The sequence below is a fragment of the Amphiura filiformis genome, chromosome 13 (genome assembly GCF_039555335.1).
Source record: "Amphiura filiformis chromosome 13, Afil_fr2py, whole genome shotgun sequence".
NCBI classification, from domain to species: Eukaryota; Metazoa; Echinodermata; class Ophiuroidea; order Amphilepidida; family Amphiuridae; genus Amphiura; species Amphiura filiformis.
In genome coordinates this window covers 26,281,328-26,305,234 of record NC_092640.1, presented here as the reverse complement: position 1 = coordinate 26,305,234, position 23,907 = coordinate 26,281,328, and the positions used below count along the sequence as shown (strand labels likewise).

The window sequence follows — 23,907 nt, the reverse complement described above, 5'->3', positions numbered from 1 at the left end:
TGTAGGTGGGATGAAAAGCCGACGATCAATTGAACATTTTGACCTTTCGTATTGAAGATATGGATTTTTTTCCCAAAACACCAAAAAAATTAGGTCTTTTGGGAAAAAATCCATATCTTCAATATGAAAGGTCAAAATTTTCAATTGACCGTCGGCTTTTCCTCCCTGCTACATACACTTTAAGAATATATCATTAGATTTATATAATTTACTTCGAGGACTGTTATATATCAAAATTTGAAAAATATCAAATTTTTATAATTTGTCATAAAATTTGTATTATATTGTGATTTTCAAAAATGAAAATTATTTGGTATCAGAAAGACATGCTTCGTATTCAGAATGCAATTCGATAGGTCTGAGGTGCTCTCATGTCCCACAAAAAATACTGTCGAAACGCAATAAACGCTCATTTTAGATCCCTTAATCTGGTTAACTAGAAAAACCCACTTTGTGGTTAGATGGAATCACCGACGTTGCGGCTAACCCATGGCCTTCAGCTGGGTGGATGACCTAGGGTCGTACGAGGTCAATCGGCAAGGACGTTGCTTGATGACCTGATCCCAACCATGTGGCCGCCATTCAAAAGGAGCGGGGTATTAGAGTTAACTTATTTCATGGTTGAGATCGGGTCATCAAGCAACTTCCTCGCCGATTGACCTCGTACGACCAAAGGACACCGCCCAACTGAAGGCCAAAGGTTTCTGCCGCAACGTCGGTGATTCCATCCAAAAAGCCAGTTTTTCTGGTTTATAACCAGATTTTATAAATCACATTTTTGCAACCAATATAGGATTCATATTATTATGTATTTAGACTACTATATCTTCAAGGTATAGTGGACTCCCTTTCCTCAAAGATGTTTTGAGTAGATTATTTATTATAATGACAATGTTCTGAAGAGTTGGTGGCTTTGAAAAGAGCAGATTGCCTATCGAGGTTTACAAATTTAAAAATGTATATGAGGTTTATCATAGTTATCATAATTATCTAAAAACCGACGTTTTGCTCTGGTTAATAATGCATGATTTATATAATTATACATATTTATCATAAGTACATAATTATATTATTGATTATCATTGTATTTAGGCATGTTCGTATTGGTTAAGCTTTATGCCTTCGAAGTTTTCTAAAGAATGAGTAAATACAATTTTATATTATTTCTATCTCGGCATGGTATGGACATCTTTAAACAAATGTAAATCATCTTTATTAAATTACTTTAAATTGGAAATGACTGTATTGTGAGTCAAATGAACCCTTCGACCCTAATGCAGGCGTCAAAGGGAATCTTGACCATACCCTCCAGCCTTCACTATATCGTTGGTGAAAGTTTGTCTAATCATTACCTTGCTGTACAAAAACATAAATAGGTTAATCTTGTCGCAATGAGTTTTCAGATGCGGTACCTTCAAACAATAATCACAAACACCATGGCAAAGGAGAATCGTTGACTAATCTTTGTCCTTGTGAGGCTTGTGTACAACTGTATCAAAATGCATTACGTTTGGGTTTTGGAAAGAACCTTCTGTTAAATCATTCATGACTCAATTACAAATCTCTACATCCCTTTCTTCTTGTCTATTGATATTTTGAATAGTGTTTATCTTTCCCTAGATAGCGCCCTGATCGATTCTTCCTGCATATCAATATGCTTCATTTACATTACATTACAGAGATCGAACACTAATCCCTACCATAACAAACCATGTATAGACTCTACATGCAAATACAGGTGATATAACAGGTCTATATTACAGGATTAGATTAGTAAACTATGATCTATTTGCAAGTATTATATTGATTGAGTAGGAAAGATGTGATACTATTTTTTTGTATAGTAGTCTAGTTGCCGGCGTCAGGTATACATAGAATTTTTTTTAATGATGATGACATGTATGATGCAAACTCACAGGTGTTGTGCGTTTGGCAAGTTGGGAGGGGTGGGGGTTCAAAATGACCTCATAGGATTATAAAATCAAAATTTCAATTGCTCAAATACCTCTTTCAAATATATCAAATTATTTACATAAATAAACAAAAATAAATAAATAAATAAATAAATAAATAAATAAATAAATAAATAAATAAACGAAAAAATAGAACAAATTGTAGGAGGACTCGAACCAACGATATTGACATTAGCAGTCTGATGCTCTATCATTGAGCTATGACAGCATCTACTGATGAGGGTCGAGTTTTTAGCTTATACTGTGTTTGTCTGTGATAATGCCGCCTCGTGAAAGAAATAAATATAAAATCTCAATTTTTAATTTTAATTTATTTGATAATTTTCTAACCTATATTTTCTTTAGAGCAGGGACAAATATTTCCCCTTTTATCCAATTTGACCGCTAAATAAGAATCTATATACTTCTTTTATTACTAATTTAATTCCGCGATTGCAATATCAAAGATTAATGTCAAGCATCGCACAACAGATACTTAGTTGGCTTAGTAGTCTTGCACAGTGTTTTTAACCGCGAGGTACCGAGATCGATTCCCACCGTTGCCTGCAATTTTTTAAAGACTGGGAAATAATAACTTGACATTCGCCGCTGACATTCGTATTGCAGAAGCGGAGTTATAACTTGTTAAACTTTGCTCCTTCCGTAAAAGGGTACATTATTTTGGCACTACATTATTTCTTTTTTTCCACATTGCTGGTATTAAATATCAAATGGTCATAATTGGCGGTCACTTCAAATCATCCCCAACTGAACGAGGTTCAGGAATGTCCTCTCTTGAACAGGATTTTATATAGCCAAAGCAAACAAAGACTTTTAAGGTTTTTACTAATGCTATACATAAGTATAAGCTTATTATCCTCTTCAATAATAGGATTAAAGATTGGTGCTTGACTGGAATTACGTGCTAGTGGTCATTGGTTATTGTTAAAAGGCAATAAGGTGTGTGATTGCAATCTCCTCTGAATAGGAAAGACTCTCTACATCGACCCATGGATGCTGATGGTTCGCAATACTGTTATTAGCTGTTATTTAGGGGAAGGTATCTTCCAACCCCTAATTCAAATGTGATTGGTACGCAATGGTACCCATCAATTTTAATGTTTATCATGTTTATTGAAAAGCCTGCATCTTCTAAATGTAACATTGGATACTCTTGAAATGTCCAGAATATAATAGTTTATGACTTGTTACACAATTATCTATAAATTATGTGAATCATGTGTTGAATTTTTATGTGTCAGACTCATCCATTATCAATGAAAATTAATGGTTATCAATCATTTTGATACAGCTTGTAGATATGTTTTTACATAATGAGCCAAACAGCTCAGATCAGGTTAATTCTGAACTAATATTTTTAGACAGAAAGTGTGTCGGGGAGGGACAGGTAACCCCCTCAAATGATTTAGTTTCCTATCACCCCGCCCGAGTAAACAGACGAGTAAATGTCAACTATGATACCCCCCCCAGTGTACAATTGGCTAGGTAAATACTAATTTGCCAACTTTATTTGGGGCTAATGTTTAAGTTTTGGCCCCCTAAGACATCTGACCAAAAACATGTATATATCAATTATCAATAGTCAGTGTCCCATTTGTCATTTGTCAACATTAGGAAATACCTTCTTTAGTCTTCAACCCGGTTAAATGTTGTTGATAATTAATACGTGCTTCCTTTAAAGTCCATACAACCTCCACACATTCCTTGCAGATTCTCCCTTAATACTGTCTGGCTCATTACAATGACCAAAACATGTTTATAACACGCTTATAACGTTTTAAAAACATTTGTGTGTTTGCTAGGTTTATGGCTTTGACATTTTCGCTTCATGTTCATTTTAAAGTCTACTTTTGTCTCTATCAGATTGCCCTCACGTATGTCATTTCCCGCTTCAGTAGCACAACTAATCTTTTCCCTAAAACGCAATGATCTGAATTTTGATGAATTGAATTCCAGTCGTATTCTGGTTCGGCAAGTCGACGATACTGCCTCTGACACATCGTTAAGGTTACAGGTCGATAGTCTGAAGCGTCATTAGTCCTAAAACCTAATATAAACCCTATAACTCTTACCCTAACACTAACCTTAAACTTCTCTAATCCTAACCTATACCCTAAGCTCTAATCCTAACATTACAGTTTCTATCAGAGAAGACCGGAAGTTGTTAGAGAGCGTGTACAGCGTAAACACGGAAGTGGGTTTCTGATTGGCTGATTCAATTGTATGACAATCTTAACAACAGACCGATAATCAGATTGACCGATAATCCGCTGGTCGGCGCATTTGAAGGGAACACAAATCTCCGCGTTTGTCTCTCATTGACAGGCCGCACGCGTCAATCTGAACAAGGGCCTGCTGTTCTTCTCTGAAACCAAGTGCAAGCATAATAACCTAATCCTATACATATCCCTAAAACTGACCCTAACCCTGACCCAGACCTAACATAAAATGCCTTAAATCCTAACTTTAACCCCTTTCGGACTAATAAGCCTTCAAATTAATGGGCTGTTTGCATCGTTATTACCCTTGTTTCTCTTTCATTATCATTTTCCATTCTAATCATAATATTTCCATATCCTTTTATTACAGGTCATCAGCAATCGCACAAGAAAAGTCTTCCTCCTAAACAATACCGTGGTGACGCCAAAGAGATGACAGACCCGCGCGATTCAGGAGGGCCACCAGTACCCCCTCATCATGGGCAAGGATTAGAGGATATATTTGCAGATGAAAGAGGAGGACCCCAAAGAGAGGCGCCGGTATGTATGGGAAAATCAAATGACAAATTCAGTTTTGGGCTCTCTTAAGCTTTATACATGCATAGTATTGAACAATGTACCCTATTTGGCCTAATATGAATTATGATCTTCATGGCGTTGTCTGTTTTAAAGACAGTTCTTGTTTATAATTGAATACCTGAGTGGAAGAAGGGCCCATATAAATTTTTTACAAAAATGAGTTAGACCCAGTATTTTATTGCCAGCAGACTGTTCTTCCTTGTGTGTGAAAGATGAGCCAAAATCCACACTCTAAATAGTCTTCCACGTACACTTAATCATGAGTTTTCATGGAAGAAAGGCCCAACTCCATGGAGTTGGGCTCTTCTTCCACAAATATTGGGATAAAGAGGAATTTTGTTCATCCATGAAATCTGCTTTTCACTACAATAAACTTTCTTGCTAACATATTACATGCTTCTACTTGTGCAATTAATTAACCAAATTTCTGTAGCTATTGATAACACACTTGCTTACGGAACTGGCACTTGCATTATATTAGTGGAAGGAGGGCCCAACTCCGGATCGTATAAAGAGCTGCACCGTTGCCATGGAAACATCTTATAAAATTTCGAATGTATGTAATATTGTATGTTCATGTATTAAAGGTCCCTGTAGGTGAAAACTTTTCCAAATATTAAGTTTTTTCTTAATATCTCAAAAACAGTTTTCATGGAGTTGGGCCCTTCTTCCACTCAGATATTCAATTGTATCAACAATGATCAAGGTGGATTAAGCATATTGCCGAATACAAGTTATCAGCCTTTTGCCATTGTCGCATCAAGTACCATGAGCATGATGAGTATAATTATAGATCCACTTGTTTATAAAAACGTGTTTGGACTGAATGCTGTCTAATTAAAACAGGTGCAATGGTTATAATACCGGTAACTGTTAACAGGTGCAAATTATGATTATGCATTAAAGATGTCGCATAATATTGCTTTTGCTTGTTTGTTGTTATCAAATCTGTACTGTCACTTATACTGGAATTGTGATGTATGGTCATCTAAGTGGTCACAATGCAATATTTGCAACATCATCATGTATATTTATAGATCAAACTTGGGATTATATTAAAGACATTAATAGGATCATGATAGGACAGAATGAATCCGCTATTAAAGCATTAACATGGTTTTATTGGATGGTCATCATCTTAGGACCTGTTTTATAAGATGTCAATCTAGTACCTGCTATATCACATGGATCAACAGGTGTGTTGTGACACAATTAATCCATGTTAATGACATGAAATTACAGGATTGACAAAATTACGTAAGTTCTTCAGACAATAATATTAGTACAGTCTATTCTGCCAATAACGCGTAGGCAGGTTTGGCTCACCAAGAACTACACCCCTTGATAAATTTGTGTCTACTTTTGCATTTTTCTCAAAAAAATAATAACACACTGGTAACAAAAGTTATGTATAATATAGGGACAAGGAATCCAGTTACTACACTGTAATTTCAGTGACTCAAGACAAGCGGAACGTAATCTATGATAAGAAAAGAGGTACATGTACCTCATTTCATAACATATAAATGAACCACTTGTCCTGAATCACTGAAATTTCAGTGAAGTAATTGGATTCCTTGCCCATGTAATATACATAACTTTTGTTACCAGTGTGTAGTTATTTTTTGGGAAAAATGCAAAATTAGTCACAAAATTTATAAGGGGGTGTGGCCAATATCTGTGGTGTAGTATACACTTTAAAGTGGAAGCAACACATCTGGAAATAAAGCATGTTTTAAAACATGCTTTATTTCCAGATGTACATGTAAAAGTCCATTTAATGCAGTAATATTATTTTTATGAGGACAGATTAGTGACATTCACCAACTAGACAGGGATTTTATTGCACCATATCCCACAATGCAAATTGATTCAGGTGACCTTCAGGAGCAGGTGGTGTAAACTTACATGTATGCAAAATAAGTGCAAAGCCCTAGTGCATGCATGATGGGATATTATCTGAGATTGAGATTTTTTGCTATGTTCCAACTTTAGCACAGACTTTGTCCAAAGTTCGACTGGCCAAACAGCACATCTGGATATATTCATAAAGTGTTACACAGGGCACAGCATTTTATGGCATAATATAATCCATAATAAAAGTGTCCAACTCGCAAAGGTCCTGACCATCTAAAAGAACATTGTGACATGTAAGGACAAGGTTACCTGCTCAAATCCTAGTATAAACATTTAGTAATTGTTGGTATGTAGTTCCTGCACACGCCTGCAAGTTGACCAGGCCAACGGTTTTGGGCCTTTAAATAGGAAGCCCCGCTTGGCCAGTGCGCCACAGAAGAACTGACTTACACCTGTTACTTTGATGTCAGACAGAACAGAATTTACATGGATAAATTTCATCCTTGACTAATTCCCTAAGGAACTTGAACCAAAAGTGGGGCTTCCACGGAGAAACAACGTTGCCAGGCCAATTAACTTCAGACAAAGTCTATGGTAAAGTTGTAACATTATACCTATCACATAGCAAGAAATCTTAATCTCGTCATGCATGCATTAGAACTTCACACTCTAGTTCTGCATAAATGTAAGTTTATACCACCTGCTCCTGAAGGTCATCTGAATCGGTTTGCATTGTGGGATATGTTGCATTAAAATCACTCTCTAGCTGGTGAATGTCACTAATCTGTCCTCATAAAAAGTAATATTACTGTATTAAATGGTACACTTCCAGATTTGTGTTGTTTTTTGTTTAAGGTTAGCAACTATTTTAAACTGTTGTGATTTGGTCGTTCACATCATCTTGCGAATGGTAGCGAGCTTTGGCAAAAATTGCATTGATCATTTCATAGCGAGTGTGTAGAAGAATTCAAATATCACAGATATACTTAGGTCCTGTGGTTCTTGAGTTATGATATTGATTAAGATTATGAAATCGATTTTTTTGGCTGCTTCGACCAACAATACCGCGTCTACCCTTAAGCTTTCAAAACGTTCAAAAAAGATTTTCAAAATCAAGTGGATTCGTCAGTTTTTCTTTGCGAGTTCATAAAAAGCAAATTTAGGCTAAACATTTCTGAATCGATTTGACAGATAAAATATAAATATATCATTTTCATAAGATTCACATAACACTTAGATATGACTAATACTGAAGTATACGGAAATCCACTCTCCTACAAGGTAATGTTGATTTAGTGAAAATTTCATTTTATTATAAATCTTAGAACGATTTATCAAGCCAAAGAAGAACAGACATTTCCAGGTTTCTGGGCAAGACACGAAGGCTCCATATGTATTAGCTGTCCTAAATCTAGCACGGAGAGCCATTACAAATAGGTCTTCTTGCCTTCTGAACCCTTGATTTCAGAATTGTTAATCGTATTCACAATATTTTTACAAAGAACGAACGTCGGTTTATGTACTCGCAATTTCGTACCTCGGGCGATGCGTCCAAACAAATCCCTTTTGTGAAAGGGACATCCCTTTGCAGGAATCCCTTATATTTTTAGAGGAATCCTCAAAATTTGTTTTTGTTAAGTCTATTTATAAGTTAATGGATCTAATGGATCGTTCAACATTGTCGCCATTTTCACATACGTATACCAGGGTACATACAAAGTGTACGTATTTTTTCATTCCTTCTGAAAAATGCAACAATGCTGAACGACCCATTTACTTACTTGACTAGTATAACTTGCTCGGGAGTTACACTGATTTGGAGACCTGGCGGCAAGAGTAATAACTTGGCAATCATGAGAAGTTGTGTTGTTTAAACGCTGAGGGCGTTTCAACAAAAAGTTGTTTCGCGATCTCCCAGGTGAATCGTTTGAAAACCTATTTGGCAATTCACCAAGTTTGTTACGATTCAAATCAAAATGTTGCACTCTACTGACTATAGACTTTGAATAGTTTGATTGTATGGTATTGATTCATTTATAATATGATGTTACTCACATGTTTTCATGTCTAATTGTAAATAATTGAAAAATGTGAAAAAGTGTCCATATTTTAATGGTTTATGAACCCACTGTAGGCAATTAGCAGAAACAGGTATCATCAAGATCATAGCTTCTGATTACAATGGACCCTATGCAATAATACAGGGTGTATCAAAATCTGCCACTGGATTAATAATTAGTATGAGGTATTTGGTCAAAATGCTTCTGTTGATAGCTGAATCAATGTCTTGTTTCTCACACAACGGTAAGATCACTAGCGCGGGACCATTAGTAAGGATTCGTGGCTGCCTTTGTAAGCCGAGTAAAAATGCAGTTGCGCAAAGTCAATTAAAGCAAACAACATGAAAATCCAACATGTTGCACCACTTTCTTCACAGTAATTGACTAGTCTTAGTCTTCCACATGGCCACCATTCTTCTGTATGCAGATTGCAGCTCTCCTCAACATGGCATTCATACCCCATCTAATGAGAGGCCTGTCCTGCCTGAGGATGTCAACTTGTGTAATATGCATCCCTGTACTTGAGGAAACCTTTGATTGCAGATAGCCCCACAAGAAGAAATCCAGTGGTGTGAGATCAGGAGATCTTGGGTGATTCAAAACTTGAGATTTTCATGTTGTTTTGATTGTTATGACTTCACCCAAATGCATTTTTACTCGGGTCACAAAATTAGCCACTGGGTCCTTGTTAATGGTCACATGCCAGTGATTTATCAGTTGTGGGAGGACAAGATGTTGATTCAGCTATCAACTAGAGCATTTTGACCAAATACCTCATACTTTTTAATCTATAGGCATTTTTCTGTTTATCTGTTTATTATATTTTGATACACACTTTACATGTACACGTGATTTGAATTGGCTAAGGAAGACAAAATTAACCAGGATTTGCACCTGGGACCACTGGGTATCTAGACTAGACGAGAGCAAATGACATAAACGTTATAGTGTATTATATAGGCACAAGGTTCTAAATCATATCCCCCCCGCTTCTCCATAGCGAAGGAGAAAATAATATTTTATCAATTGTAACGAATTAATTAGAGAAAACATGGCGACTATACTTAGTACACTCAAGTCTTATGAACGTAATTTATTCTTTCCCTTGTGTAGACCAAGGAAGAAAACACGAATTAATCCACGACCAGATATTTAAATGTGTGTAGCGGTTGTTTGATGGCATGTAAAACTGGGTCATTTTAAAGAAAAGTTGAACAAAGGTGGTGCTATTTATCTTAAATCTTGTTTAGGGGTAGGCACTTGTATATTGGTATAAGAAAATCAGTTCTAAAGCTAATAATTATACTCGATCGCTTTTGCATGCTCAGTGTGAAAAAATCACCATCGTTTTTACACAGTGAGCATGTGTGAAGTGGGAATCACATTTCTGTACAAGCGATTGATAAATCAGTTTTACACAATGTGAGTGACCCGATATGCTCCATAGCCAATTTAGCCACTATCCATCTATTTTGTCATTGACCACTTCGCTGCTGTTAGCGAAGTGGTCAAATACAAAAAGGTGCCCAGCAAACACAAAACGTTTTCGACATCATTCGCAAAAGGTAATAAATGGTTGTCAGAAAACATTTAAATGTCGGGTTATATAAAGGGTATATTAAGAGTATAAAACGTTTTCATAACCTTATTTAAAAAACATTTTTTGATAATCTACTGCTCAGTAAACAAAAATGTTTTACAGAAAACGTTCAAATGTCGGGTTATATAAAGGGTATAAAAACGTTTTAATAACATTCCAAAAACATTCTTGAAAAAAATATTTTGCGAAAAATGTTTGCCCAAAATATTTTCAATATCGTTTTAAAAACGTTTTTATGACCTTTATATAACCCGACATTTAAATGTTATTAAAAGGTTTTGGAAAAAAAAAAAACATTTTAAGAACATTTCTGTGTTTGCTGGGCTCAAATATTTTAACATAATGTTATTTTTACTTAAAAGTGTTGACACAATATTTGGCAAAAATGTTTGCAAAAATAGTTCACAATAAAAATGTTTGAAAACATTTAAAAATATTGTTGTAGTGTGTTTTCATATAAAACGTTTTTAAACGTTATCATGACCTTTATATAACCCGACATTTTAATGTTATTAAAATGTATTACCTAAACCAAAAGCCAAAATATAACGTATTTAAAACGTTTTTAAAACGTTTTTGTGTTTGCTGGGTGGATAGTTAAAGGACGTCTCTGGCAACCACGACATCATGCATTATAATTTATATGTTAAAAAATAGTTATCAAGCACGAATCACATGGTTTTATTTACAACAAACTCATATTGACCATAAAAACGAATAAAAACAGTCGTCTCTCAACACGCAATATTCAAAATTCCCGCGCCGAAATTATTTAGTGCAATGACGTCATGGTTATTAATTTTGTGCTCAAATATCGCCCGCTTCCATTGTATTACTTGGAAGTCATTGCACTAGACAATTTCGTCGCGCGGGAATTTTGAATATCGCGTGTTGAGACACGGCTGTTTTATTCGTTTTTATGGTCAATATGAGTTTGTTGAAAAAGTGATTTGTGCTCGATAATAATTTTCTTACCATTTAAGGCATAATGTTGTGATTGTCGGAGACTTCCTTTAAGAAAATTCTCTCAGCAAAAAGATATGAACAGCAAACAACTAATACTATATTCAACATATTCATTTCTGTTTTCAGTATGCAGACCAAGATCCAAGAGATCCAAGAGGTCCAAGAGATCCCAGGGAATGGGATCCAAGAGATGCCAGAGATCCTAGAGGTGCTAGGGATCCAAGAGATGCCAGGGATCCAAGAGATGTTAGGGATCCAAGAGATCCTAGGGATCAAAGAGATCCGAGACAATATGACCCTCGAGGTTATTCGGATTCACGAGATCATCTGAGGGAATGGGATCCTAATAATCCTAGAGAGAGTCAAGGGAGTGGTGAACAGAATCCAGACAGGTGCGTAGCAACAATGTTAATTACTGAAATATTATCACCTTTTCCATAGGTTACGATCAATAAATTCTTAAATTTGTCTCTATATAATATGACTGCAGTCATCCTACGCAGGTTATGTCAGTGTATCCATATTGTGCATCGTGAATAGCCAAAATGTATCGTCATGTATATAGGCTGACACTAGTATTTCGTGATGCGGCCTCTTTACGGATCATTCTTTTTTGCCATACCCAATGTATTTTTACCCACATACCGATATCTGGCAGTTCCTTGTCAATATGCCAGAATGCAGGAAATGAGCGTTTCTTCCGGCGCAACCTAACATATGTAATTCGCGCCAAATTTTCTTTGGATATAATTTTAGAGAAATTTGTCGCTCATTTCAAAACAATTGGCTGAAATGGATTTAACTTCAGATAAAATCAATTTACAATTCCCAGAGCGCTGCTGTTTATGGTGAGCATCAGAACCAGTTAATTTCCTCCAAGAATCGGCTGTCGCAGGCACGGTCAAAGGAGCACGTAGCATTTCTGTATAAGTTGTGACAATCCAAACAGCACAGGCTGGGTCAAATATCAGGGGATTTCTGACAACGGTCAAGTGCACCCTACTTTTTTTTCGAAACTGCGAGATATACCATGTTTCTCTGTACAAGGACGGATGGTTTAGCGTCCCCTTCGAATGACAGAGTACGTTCATGGTTCATTTACCCAATTTCAAATGCACTTTTGGGAGATCGAAAGTATGACCTTTACAAATGTTAATTAAGTTCAAGTAAATACCCCAGCAAATTACCAGCACTGGGAATGGAACCAGGGATCTCATGAACCAGAATCACTAGGCATGCATGCTATGCCATGATCTCACATGGGATCAGATATGATAAGATCAATAAAATAAAAGAATGGCTAAGGCACCGCATCGAATTTGGTCCTATAGAACTATTGGTGCCCGGATAGGTACCGATGACTGTTAACACCACTCCCTGGAGATAAATTGTATCAAGCATAATGATTAACAGTTGCACAGTGTTATTGTTTTCATTTAAATAAAATACGAATGCACTGTACAAACGTTCAGGGTACGATAAAAAGTGCCATCGGTACCTCTTCGGGAACTGATAGCGCTTTATAGGACTAAAAAGATGTTGTGCCTAATCATACCCAGAGAAGATTCTGTCATACGGTCATACCATAGTGATTATAATATACTAACACCAAGTTTTGCTTTTTTCACAGAGGTCGTGAAAAACCTCAAAGGGGAATGGACCCAGATGCCTTGTATATGGGAGATTATAATAACGCACCAAGTAAGTTTAAATAAGAAACATTCGAAACAATAGTACCTGTTGCTATATAGCTGTTAATATACGCAGGCCGATGCAAATTCACTTTTTGGTATATCCCGATGCGTATAGCACTACTGCTCAGTTCAATGTGCGTCATGAAGGTGTTCGCTAGCAATGTGCGCATTGATGTGATGTAATGCACTCATAATTCGAGAGTCGAAACCGAATAAAAATACCAGATTGCGCATGACGTCCTGTCAACCAGACCAAAAGTGTCGTACTGCGCAGGTTAGTAACCAATCACGTCGCCCCTTCTGATGTCAGATGCAAACTAGTCTTTTTAATTCGGTCTTAGATCATTTAGATGGTTGAATTAAGTTGCAAAATTATACTTTCTGGATTTACAGAAATAGTCAACTTGAAAAGGATTGGAAATATAGATGAGTTGACCTACGATGTCACATGTTTACATTCAGAACGCCCTCTGTTGTTTCCCAAAAGTAAAAAAATACAACAGTGTTATGGCAGACCGTAAATCCTTTCAAAACCCAACTTGTAGAACATTTGTTGTTTTAATAATTTTGTATCGTGTAGTTGCCAGTTAATGCAAACATATCTACCTTTACCATGAAGATATAGACTCTATTCAATACAACGTCACTCATCCTTATTTAAATAAAATTCTGTCCACCAGGAGGCCTCCAGGAGGCAATTTGCATGATAATACCATAAAACAAGTGTTAGGTATGAATGGTTGTGGAATCGAACTAGAGACCTTTAAGACATTTAGAACTGTCCACCGACATGGTTGCCATTTCAATTATTGTTATACCGTTCCGGTTGGTTTCAGACCAACAGAGGGCGTACCTGGTGTAAACACATGTCCACTCAACACTACCGTACCTACACTGGTCTTTACACCACATTGGCGAAATCATTAGAGAATTAATTTGGAGAAAACCTTCTGATAATTACAAACACTCGCTGAGCAGCAAGACCTTCCCTCTAATCTCTTTAATCCGATAAGCTGATTATCTATTTGTTTTCATGAATTGGAAGACATTCTTTGATGTATTACTGAGCTCAATCATCTGAAATTACTGGAGCGTGAATCAACCAGGCTGGTGGCTCAGCATAGTATTTTATTAACAGAAGGTTTTCTCCAAATTCGTTTCCTAATGACTGTACATGAAATAAGACATTTTTTGTATGAAATACTGACTTTATTGCAAAAAATATTCAACAAGTCCTATGATTTAACCTTTTTATGTAGTACTCAAACGAACCCTAACTGTATAATTTTTGAACTTTTTTTTTAATATCTAATCTACCGTAGCACAGCGTCCTAAGGGGGATACTAGGAAGCGTAAATCAAGAAGAAGCAGAAGAGCAAGAGCTGGAAGTAGGCCAAACGAACTGAATGCTGGATCGGGCAAATATGATCACACACCACATGAGGTATTAACAGACATGTAATGTAATGTAGAGTTTCCGAAGATAACTCTTTTTCTGTCTATGAAGATCTTGAAAACATACGAAAAAAGCAGAATCTCCCAATGTGTAATGAATTAGCCTTATACAATTTCAGTAATTTCGATATTTTTCTGTTAGCATTGTAGCATATCTACTGATCACTTGATGGTCTTGGTATTTAATTAAGTGCCTTTTATTAAATAGCCTAACATTGGAAATGAAGTGTATCGAGCAATAAGTAGGCTACTTACCGGGACAACGATATTGCTATCGCACCAAACTAAACGTGGTACTTTTTTTGATTCAAGGAAATGTGTTTGTGCTTATATAAGTACACGTTCCTCCGAAAATGATTTCCAAATGTGCTTATTTACGGCCGGTACTATAAACCACTAGGCTGTTACAGAAGGCAGCGAGGTTTTGGCGGCAAAATGGTATAAACAACAAGAAGCAATACAATATCCTTTTAAGGCTATGACGGGTGCGGCATGTGGGATCCTGGCGGCAACAAAACTTGCAGCCCGTATGCATGTTATGCCGGCCCTGAATTATAATAAAACACTAAAATACTATGAAATTAAGTAAATGTTACCGATGTTTACTACTTTTTGTTCTTTTGACGCAGGTATTTGTAGAACTTCATGAGTTAAACAACGAAGAGATGCAATGGCAGGAAAAGGCACGTTGGATTAAGTTTGAAGAAAATTTAGAAGAGGGAACTGGTGATTGGGGCAAACCACATGTCGCCAACCTCTCATTCTTGCAACTCATAGAACTCAGAAAATATCTGGAAAGTGGTGAGTATTACCATTATTACGTAAAATATGGACATTCTGGTAATTTTTCACATCAGCTATAGAGCCAGATGTGATCGATCGGTCATCGATGCGTGATTGATCCATATTATTTATTGATGGACTTATTGGATGATGAGGGGTCTTCGAACTCATTATCATTGTTCTCGCTTTGTACTATGGGTATATCTTAACATCATTCTGGAATTAAGAAGATGAATATTTCATATGACAAAATATGATGCAGAGGAGAGGATATGGTTGATAATATTTCATCTTTGTGCATTGACCAATTAATTCGAATTAAACAATTCATTGATGTTAGCACTGGGTAGTAGCCATTACTGCCAGTAGACAGGAAGTCTAGAAAGTAGGTGGTCTTCCTCAACGCTGTAGGTGGTCTTCCTGTACTTTTGAATGGGACAGCAGTAACCTTAGGCATGTTTTAGACCAAAAGTTTGGATTTTTCAGATTTTTTTCTAAGTTTGTGAGAGCATAACAAGACTATCCGTCGATGGATTTTTATTTCCGTCGGTAGATATTTTTAAAATTAAGTTTTTCATATCATATTAAAAAGGCAGAGACCCCTGATGTATAATAAATTAGCTAGGTAAGTTTTGAGTAACCTTGATGAAAATTATCAAAAAAGTGCCTATTCAATTGTGTGGGTACGGTCCATTACCTGTCACTTGGTAGTCTTGTAACATGTCTAATGGCGCTGCCCATGGCCACTCGATGAATTGTTTAATTCGAATTAATCAATTCGATATTATAAACTGATTACGTAGTCAATAATTCGTTACTTATAGCTACAAAGGTTTCGAAGCAGCATCGATGGTCGACCCCATAATCGAGTGAATTTGGCCGAGGTACCTAATTACGAATTTGTCCAAAAATATTTGTGATGTTTTGTAAATAAAGAAGTCATTTTTTTCTTGTAGGTTCTGTATTATTGGACGTAGAGGACACTGATGTTTCATCTATTTATCATCGCATCGTTGATGAGTTGGTTCAATCGGACCAGGTTAACGAAGGAGACAGAGGGGAGATCTTGAGAGCTTTGTTTTACGATCATTGGTGAGCTTGCAACTTTTATTATCACCCTTTTAATTATTTCTTTTTACGCTAACACCTCCACACAGGTCTTCTTACATCTGTAAGTAAAAGAGACGACCCTGTGCAGTGTTCACAAGCCTCTCTTTCGTGATTGGGCCAGACTCCTTCATGAAACGTGGCTGCTGGGGATCGCTATACCTCCTCCACACTGAACTCTGTGAAATTATTGTATAATCTGTCCATGATTACGTTCAAATTATATTTCTTTGTGATGTATCACTTTTGTATTTCAGGCATGTCCAAGAGAGTCGAGGTTTAGTGAGCGGTTTGATTAATTATCGGCGTGACAGGAGTTACTCACGATCTGTGCGCAGACCTACTGGAACCAGTCATCAGAGATTAGAGTATGCGAATAATAGAGCAGGGTATGTGATACACCACATTTCGCCATGCTGCTTAGAAACGCTTGCTGTTAGAATAAGAAAATGCTAATTTATGCTAATTAATGCTAATTTATTGCACATTCTAGGGAAGCGTGGTTACCGTTTTGAAATAACCGAGTGAGAGGGTTTTACAGAAAATATTTTTCTTGTCAAAACTGAAGCATCCTCTGTATAAAAGAAAATATGAATATTAACTGCACATCATAATTATATAACGATTCGTGATACCCAATTGTGGCACATTTGATGTCGTTTATGAGGCAGAGAATTTTATATCAATTTTATATACACCAAAATATATTTTTAATTGAGCGAGAATGGCGATAGAAAAAACCTTGAAAATTCCATGTAAAAATGACATTAGACCCCATCAATGATTACTGTTTCGTTTTTATGGTAATCTAATCTTTTGTGGATTTATTGTATATATGATGAAAACATCGACGTGTATACAAGAAGCTACAAGAAAAATGGTAGGCCACGCCACACCTACATACTTTTAGTATACTGCGAGCACGTGCGAGTCAAAATCGATATAATGTATGAAAAAACTATTGTGCGTAGGCTCATTTATTGTATATAGAACACGCAGTTATCAACAATTGAACGCTATTAATACACATTAATGTTTTTAAACAAATAAAATTCCAAAATATGGTACGTTTTCTGTCTTTGCTTGTCACGTGGTATGTTGAAGTAATTAAGTTGCGATTATATTTTTAAATTTTCATCATGACACCATCAAGCCTTTACGGACGAGCGGTCTAAGGCGATGGTGTTATGTCAATACTGTATAGTTCTACTCAGTGCAGCGTGGGTTCGAACCCCGCCGGCGCCTCTGCAAAAATAAATTTATTTATTTTTATTTTTAATTTCATATTATGTTAGGGAAATGTGGCTGGGAGAATGTATGTATGGCGGAGAGTGGTGTGGCGAAGAGTGGTACACCACATTTCGCCATACTGCATTTTAGAAACGCTTGCTGTTAGAATAAGAAAAATTTTAATTGTAATTATTGCACAGGTCACGGCGACCCTGTGACCTTTCCGGAAAAAAGCCGAGTGGCAGGTTTTTCAAATAAATATTTTCTGTGTAAAAACTGTACCATCAGATAGGTAATGGAATATATGAATATTAACTGTACATCTATCACAACAATTTTTGATAACAACTTGCGTCACAATTGATCTAGTATAGAAGGTAGAGAATTTATTTCAATCTTATATACGCCATTTTTTTTTGGAATTAAGTGAAAATTCATTCTGTAAAAACCGTAATTTTTTTATGTAATTTTCACATTAGACCCGACAAAAGATTACCGTTTTGTTGTTATGATAATCTAATCTTTTGATTTCGTAAATAAAATTAGGGGTCTAATGTGGATTTAGGATGCAAACTGGAACAATCTAATGCCTTGTCAAAAGCATTTACTTCAAAATGGAGTTCGGATGCACTTCGTAATACAACTTCCGCCACTGCGGGAAACCACATGCACAACAGAGCACGTGGCCGATATCAAAATCGATTTTATGTATTGTGTATGTAGGCCTATTCATAGGACCCTCGTATTAATTGTCTCTATGCGCTTGAGAATTTAACAATATAAATAATGGTAGCTTTATTATAATACACATTAATATTTTAAGCAGATCATGGTGCAGTCATGTCTACAGTAGAATTCATCTCGACCTTTGCAGGACTTAAACCCCATTAAAAGCTATTAAACCAAGATAACACTCATTGAAACAGCTCAACTGATTAAATCGGATCTTCTCTGGTTGTGCACATGTGTCTGTTTTCATGTGCGATATCGCAATAAAGCTGGTATTATAGCTTCAGTTGGGTAACCGATTATAAAGGAAACGAAAGGAAACAATGGTATGTGTACCTTTGTTCACGAAATGAGACAATGGCCTGCTTTTTGTAAACCAGCATTCTTGAAAATGAGCAACATAATGATTGTTGACTTAACACGGTTTGGAAATAATTTCTTCATATTTTTGGTGTTATCTGTCGTTTACATATCCTTCCTAAAACACAAAAGTGCGACCCTCTCCAAACACCTAAATTAGCTAAAAATTTAGGACATGTTACAAAACTATATTGCCTAGAATTTTAGAAGCGTACTTTTAATATTGGCTGGTTATTTTTCACACAGCGACGTTAACTAGGCAATGTACTATTACCTATAACATTAACTAAAACACCAAAGTACGAATATTTCCAAACATCTAAATTAGCTAAAAATTTAGGACATGTTAAAAACTATATTTTCTAGAACTTTAGAAGAGTACTTTTAATATTGGCCGGTTATTTTTCACACAGCGACGTTAACTAGTCATATCTTCATACTTTTAACGTAGGGCTATTTGTAGAGGTCACGCGTCAATGGGAAAGAGCACTGTGTATTGTGTATAGGAAAACGGACAGTAACTGCAGTATGTAAAATTCCAAAATATGATGTAGTAATGAAGTTGCGATTTATTAATATTATATGTTTAAATTTTCACGATGACACTATCAAGTCCTTCGTGGTCGAGCGGTCTAAGGCGCTGGTCATGATTATGGTATACGTGATAGCGGCGCATTGCAGCGTGGGTTCGAGCCCCGCCTCTGCCTAATTAAATTTCCTTCTTTTTTTAAATTTCATATTATGTTAGGGAAATGTGGCTGGGAGAATGTATGTATGGCGAAGAGTGGTGTGGAGTCCCACCTCTGCCAAACTGAAATTCACTTTTTTTTTAATTTCATAATTATTTGGGAAATGGGACTGGGCGAATTTATGTGTGATTCGGGATCATATTCTTTAGGATAGGTGCTTATAATATGACAAGTTTTGAGTTGAAATGCCAATAGGCCATTTTTTTCCGGGAATTTTCCAAACATTTCAGTTTAAATCCGGGTGGTGTCGCGTAAGCCGGGAGACTTATGCCAGAGACTTGTGCCAGTTTAGGGGAGTGTATAGTGGGGGAGGGGATGGTTGGAAAAGTTGGTCCCCCCTAAAAAAGGTGGATTTTTTTATTCCCCCTTTTTATGGTCTAAAATTTTTTGATCCCCCCTTCATGTCCTAAAAAAGAAACCAAAAATATACATCACTAACAGTAGCATAGATTTCTTTTTGGGGTTGGAGAAAATTTCTTGAAGTCTAGTGAATCCAGCACCTTTTGCCGACAAAATCAGTTTATGGTACAAATGCGCGCGAAGCGCGCAAAAATTGCCATATTGAAGCTAAACTGGTGAAATATAGTACAAAACCGGAATTAATTTGCGCGAAGCGCAAAGAATTGGCACTTTTTAGTTTAAAATTACCAAATATGGGGTTAATTTTGGTTAGAAACCCATATACAGGCGTCAACATTGGGGATGATTAAAATATTAGGGATTTATCCCCATCTCCCCGGATCTACCCTATGGTCATTAACTCATTAGCTAAAAATTACCGTTTGGAGTTATTACTCATTTGAGTCATAGTGTTACACCCAATTGTAAAGTTCGCACATTTGGTTGATTTGTAGCTTGAAATTACAAAATTCGATACTTAATATTCATGCGCGCGGAGCGAGCAAATTTTTAAAATGTACATGGCTTATCGTACATTTATTTAAGTGTTGACAAAATATTTCACAAAAGAAATGTTTGGAATTTTTATTAAAAATAACATTTTGAAAATATTTTAAAAATATTGTTGTAGTGTGTTTTCACATAGACTGTAGAGAGAACTTTGCAGATTAATTCGTTTAGCAAAGATATGAATTTCATTCTGGTATACCAGAACGAAATTACAACACATTGTCTATGGAGCAGTATAATCATGCATAACTCGCAAACGCAAAATTGGAATCAACTGAAATTTGGGGAATAAGCTTTTTTCGTGGATATCTACTGAAAATTGTCATAAAAAGAGGATCATCAGTGCTATGATCACGAAATACTCCTTTAATGTTATTAAAAGGTTTTTACCAAAACCAAAACCCAAAATACAACCTGCTTCCAACGTTTTAAAAATGTTTTGTGTTCGCTGGGTTAGGGCCTACTACAAAAATGTATTTGTATCAATTGGAAAACTTCAGATTTATTGTCCTGCTTTTTTAACCAAATAAAAGATAATAATAATAATAATTTCATTGTAGACTGAAAAAGCTTCTCTCTCAGCCTATACCAACCGCGTGCAGTTAGGCCTATATGGCGTTTTAATTGAATTTAGGGCCTACAAATATCGCAAAGCGCATTTTAATATAACATTTTTCTGCTTAATTGGATTGGTACCGGTAGGCTATTGTTTTGTTAAAATAATTACACAAAAACAAATGATACGAGAAGCAATATTGTATAAATAAAGACAAAATGACAAACGCTTTCATCTGAGACGAAAATCTAGGTATTTTCGTCTCATGTTTTTAAATTATTTGACAAGTTTATAATATTCATCATGTCCATGCTGTTTGTGTGGCCTATAAGATGTTGCGAAATGATATATAGGCCTAGACCTATATTTAACATGTTAAATTAGGCCTATGATAAAAAAATGTTTATAATTTCTTTAATTTAAAACAAAATCCTATACATTATAGTATATAATATTATCATCGTTTAATTATAATTATTATTTCGTTGTTGTTTTTTTAAATCGTAATCATAAAGAATAAATTAAGTCATGACATCCTGCTGCTGAATCATCAGATATCTGACTTTGGCAGTTCTGAGTTTGATCATGCTAATTATCGATCATCATGTCATCATTGTTGAGAGCTATTCAGCTATGATAGGCCTACATGTGCATGTATGTTTGCAGTGCGTAAATTCTTATCCATGACAATCGTCGAACGGTATCTGATTTTTTGAGCCAGTCCCATAATCGTTGCTATGCATTGTTATAATGCAGGCAGACGCAAAACTGCTGATAGCCTATAATGTTGGCAACGCGAATTTGCGACGGCGTTTTACAATATACTTTAATACAATCACCACCATGCGTACACATTCTCAGAATCAAGTATTGATTTTATCCCTTTTTACATCAAGCGCACGTCCTTTTTCAGGTTGTATAGTAGCTGGATTTTGATTGGTTCACATGCCATGATATCATCGCGAGATGGCGTGTTTCGCACAAGATTAAGAAGCCTAAAAAGTTTATTACGGGACCCTGAAGACGTGGGGTATGTGAATATAGCCTTGTCCATTGCTCTCACCCATCTCATCCATCTTCTATCCTCTTCATCAGCACTGAACGCAAAAACGACACTAGGCCGTGTGTCCTGAACTCGCCACCCTTAGCGTTACATGACAAATATTATAAATTTTTACACCAACCGGGTTTCTAATTAGATTATCTCGACAATCATCAACCCTAAACTAGCAAAAGTATACATTTTTTTTATGTTTGAAGGCATAAGCAATTCAAATATATACATTTCAACTCATTATACAGGGTGACCTGCAAGTTATACAGGGTGGAATAAAAAAGATTTTGATAAAAAATGGGTCACTAAATGCATTGCTTATTACCAACTTACAGTAATTAAAGTCATAATGTACGATCTTTTTTCAGAATTTACCTTTATTTTTTTCAAAACCGATTTTTTGGCATATTTGTAATACTTACACATGTTATAACTTAAATCTATGAGCAAACTGTCAAATTCGTCCTATTTGTAGTAAAACGGGACGATTCTGTTGGTCCGACATAAAGTATTAATTTTTTTAGATTATGACTTTATGTCGGCCACGATCGCAAACCGTAGTCTCGTACAAAACTAAGCTTATTACGCTCCCTCCACATGTGGAGGAGCGTAACCAAACTGGCCGCGTAGGAGACTAACTCTGAGGCCGCACTCGCTGTCCTGATCCAAATAGTGCGATATGTTTCGAGTGATAGAGGTGAAGTTTATGATGTTGTTTCTTTGCAAATTCCCAATGTTTTTCGCGTCCAAATGTATTGGGAACTTTCATAATGATTGCATATTATCATTTTAGAAGAAAAAAAGAAAAATCTAAAAATTTAAAAAGATCGTACATTAAGGCTTTAACTAGAAGTAAGCAACATTCGTTTGGTTAGAGGATATGGAGAGCCAGCAGACTTTGGAAGAAACCAAAATCACAGTTGTTTGGTAATCTAGGAATATAGGGTGTCCCAAAGTATGTTAGATTTTTTTACAATTCAACATATTTTGAACCTAAACATTTTCCCCCTAACCCATACAGAAAAAATATGTCCATATTTAGATTCCTCGTCAAATTTCCCTTCAGAAAATCTATACTTTGACTATGATAGGATAAGTTATTAAAATTTTACAGTAACTTTTAGATTTTGAAGACATCTGCATTACTTACTACAGTGTTTAATATGACAACGGGTAGTTTTGTGTGGAAAAGTTTGTATTTTCTAGACTAAACCAATCATAAATTATTAAAAACAATTAGTAGAATTGTTTAGCTGTAAGGTCATGAGTGTTTTAGATGCTAAATAGAGTCCAAATCCAATTTACAGCCTTTACAGAAGCAGATTACGCACTAAAAATACCAATTCCATAGAGTTTGTGTGTACCACATCCCCCACCACCACATCCCCCACCACCGCCACCCTGCCCATTCTGAATTCTATGAAGCACAGTGTCAGTATTAAAAAAGTTGAAGTATTTCTTTTTACAGGGTTGAAAGTGCATTTTATTTAGCAATAAATGAGACCACAAGCATGACAATACGTTCTTGCTTGACAGAGATATCATCATTTGTTTTGAGTCGAATTTGACCAAATGTAACGTCGCCACCTTGTTTTGGTGGCGAGCTCAAGACACACGACCACTACGATATGAGCCGAGATGATAGATAGCCTTAAGTCCGATTCTTAAGCCCGATCCTGACTCCACTTCGCAGCGCGATTCGATGCTGCGATGCTTTTCAAACATCACAGCATCGCGCGATGAAATTAAAATGTACATTACGGACCGAAATTTCCTCCGCGCGATGAGAATATTTACCGCCGAGCTCCTAAAAACCTGGCTCAGATTTCAGTTTTTATAGCATCGCAGCGCTCAGCATCGCATCGCGCTGCGATGTGGAGTAAGAACCGGACTTAAGTGAAATTGCAACCGATTTCTGCGATTTCGGAAATCCCTTCGGGGAAAACGGTGGAGTAGTGTATTCTTCACAAGGCGTAGCAAGAGTCTATGGGACCCATGGACAGTGACACGGAGCAGTCCGGGTACCC

General features: G+C 36.2%; 1 protein-coding gene across 1 annotated transcript in view; it reads left to right on the top strand.

Annotated features, from left to right (window-relative positions):
• LOC140168171 (band 3 anion transport protein-like) overlaps window positions 1–23,907 on the top strand; it is a 49,388-nt gene that overhangs the window by 8,147 nt on the left and 17,334 nt on the right. The window contains 8 exon segments of the mRNA XM_072191500.1: window positions 4,563–4,732; window positions 11,381–11,646; window positions 12,885–12,955; window positions 14,271–14,392; window positions 15,033–15,204; window positions 16,143–16,278; window positions 16,551–16,682; window positions 21,740–21,856. Of these exon segments, the coding sequence (XP_072047601.1) occupies window positions 4,563–4,732; window positions 11,381–11,646; window positions 12,885–12,955; window positions 14,271–14,392; window positions 15,033–15,204; window positions 16,143–16,278; window positions 16,551–16,682; window positions 21,740–21,856 (1,186 nt within the window).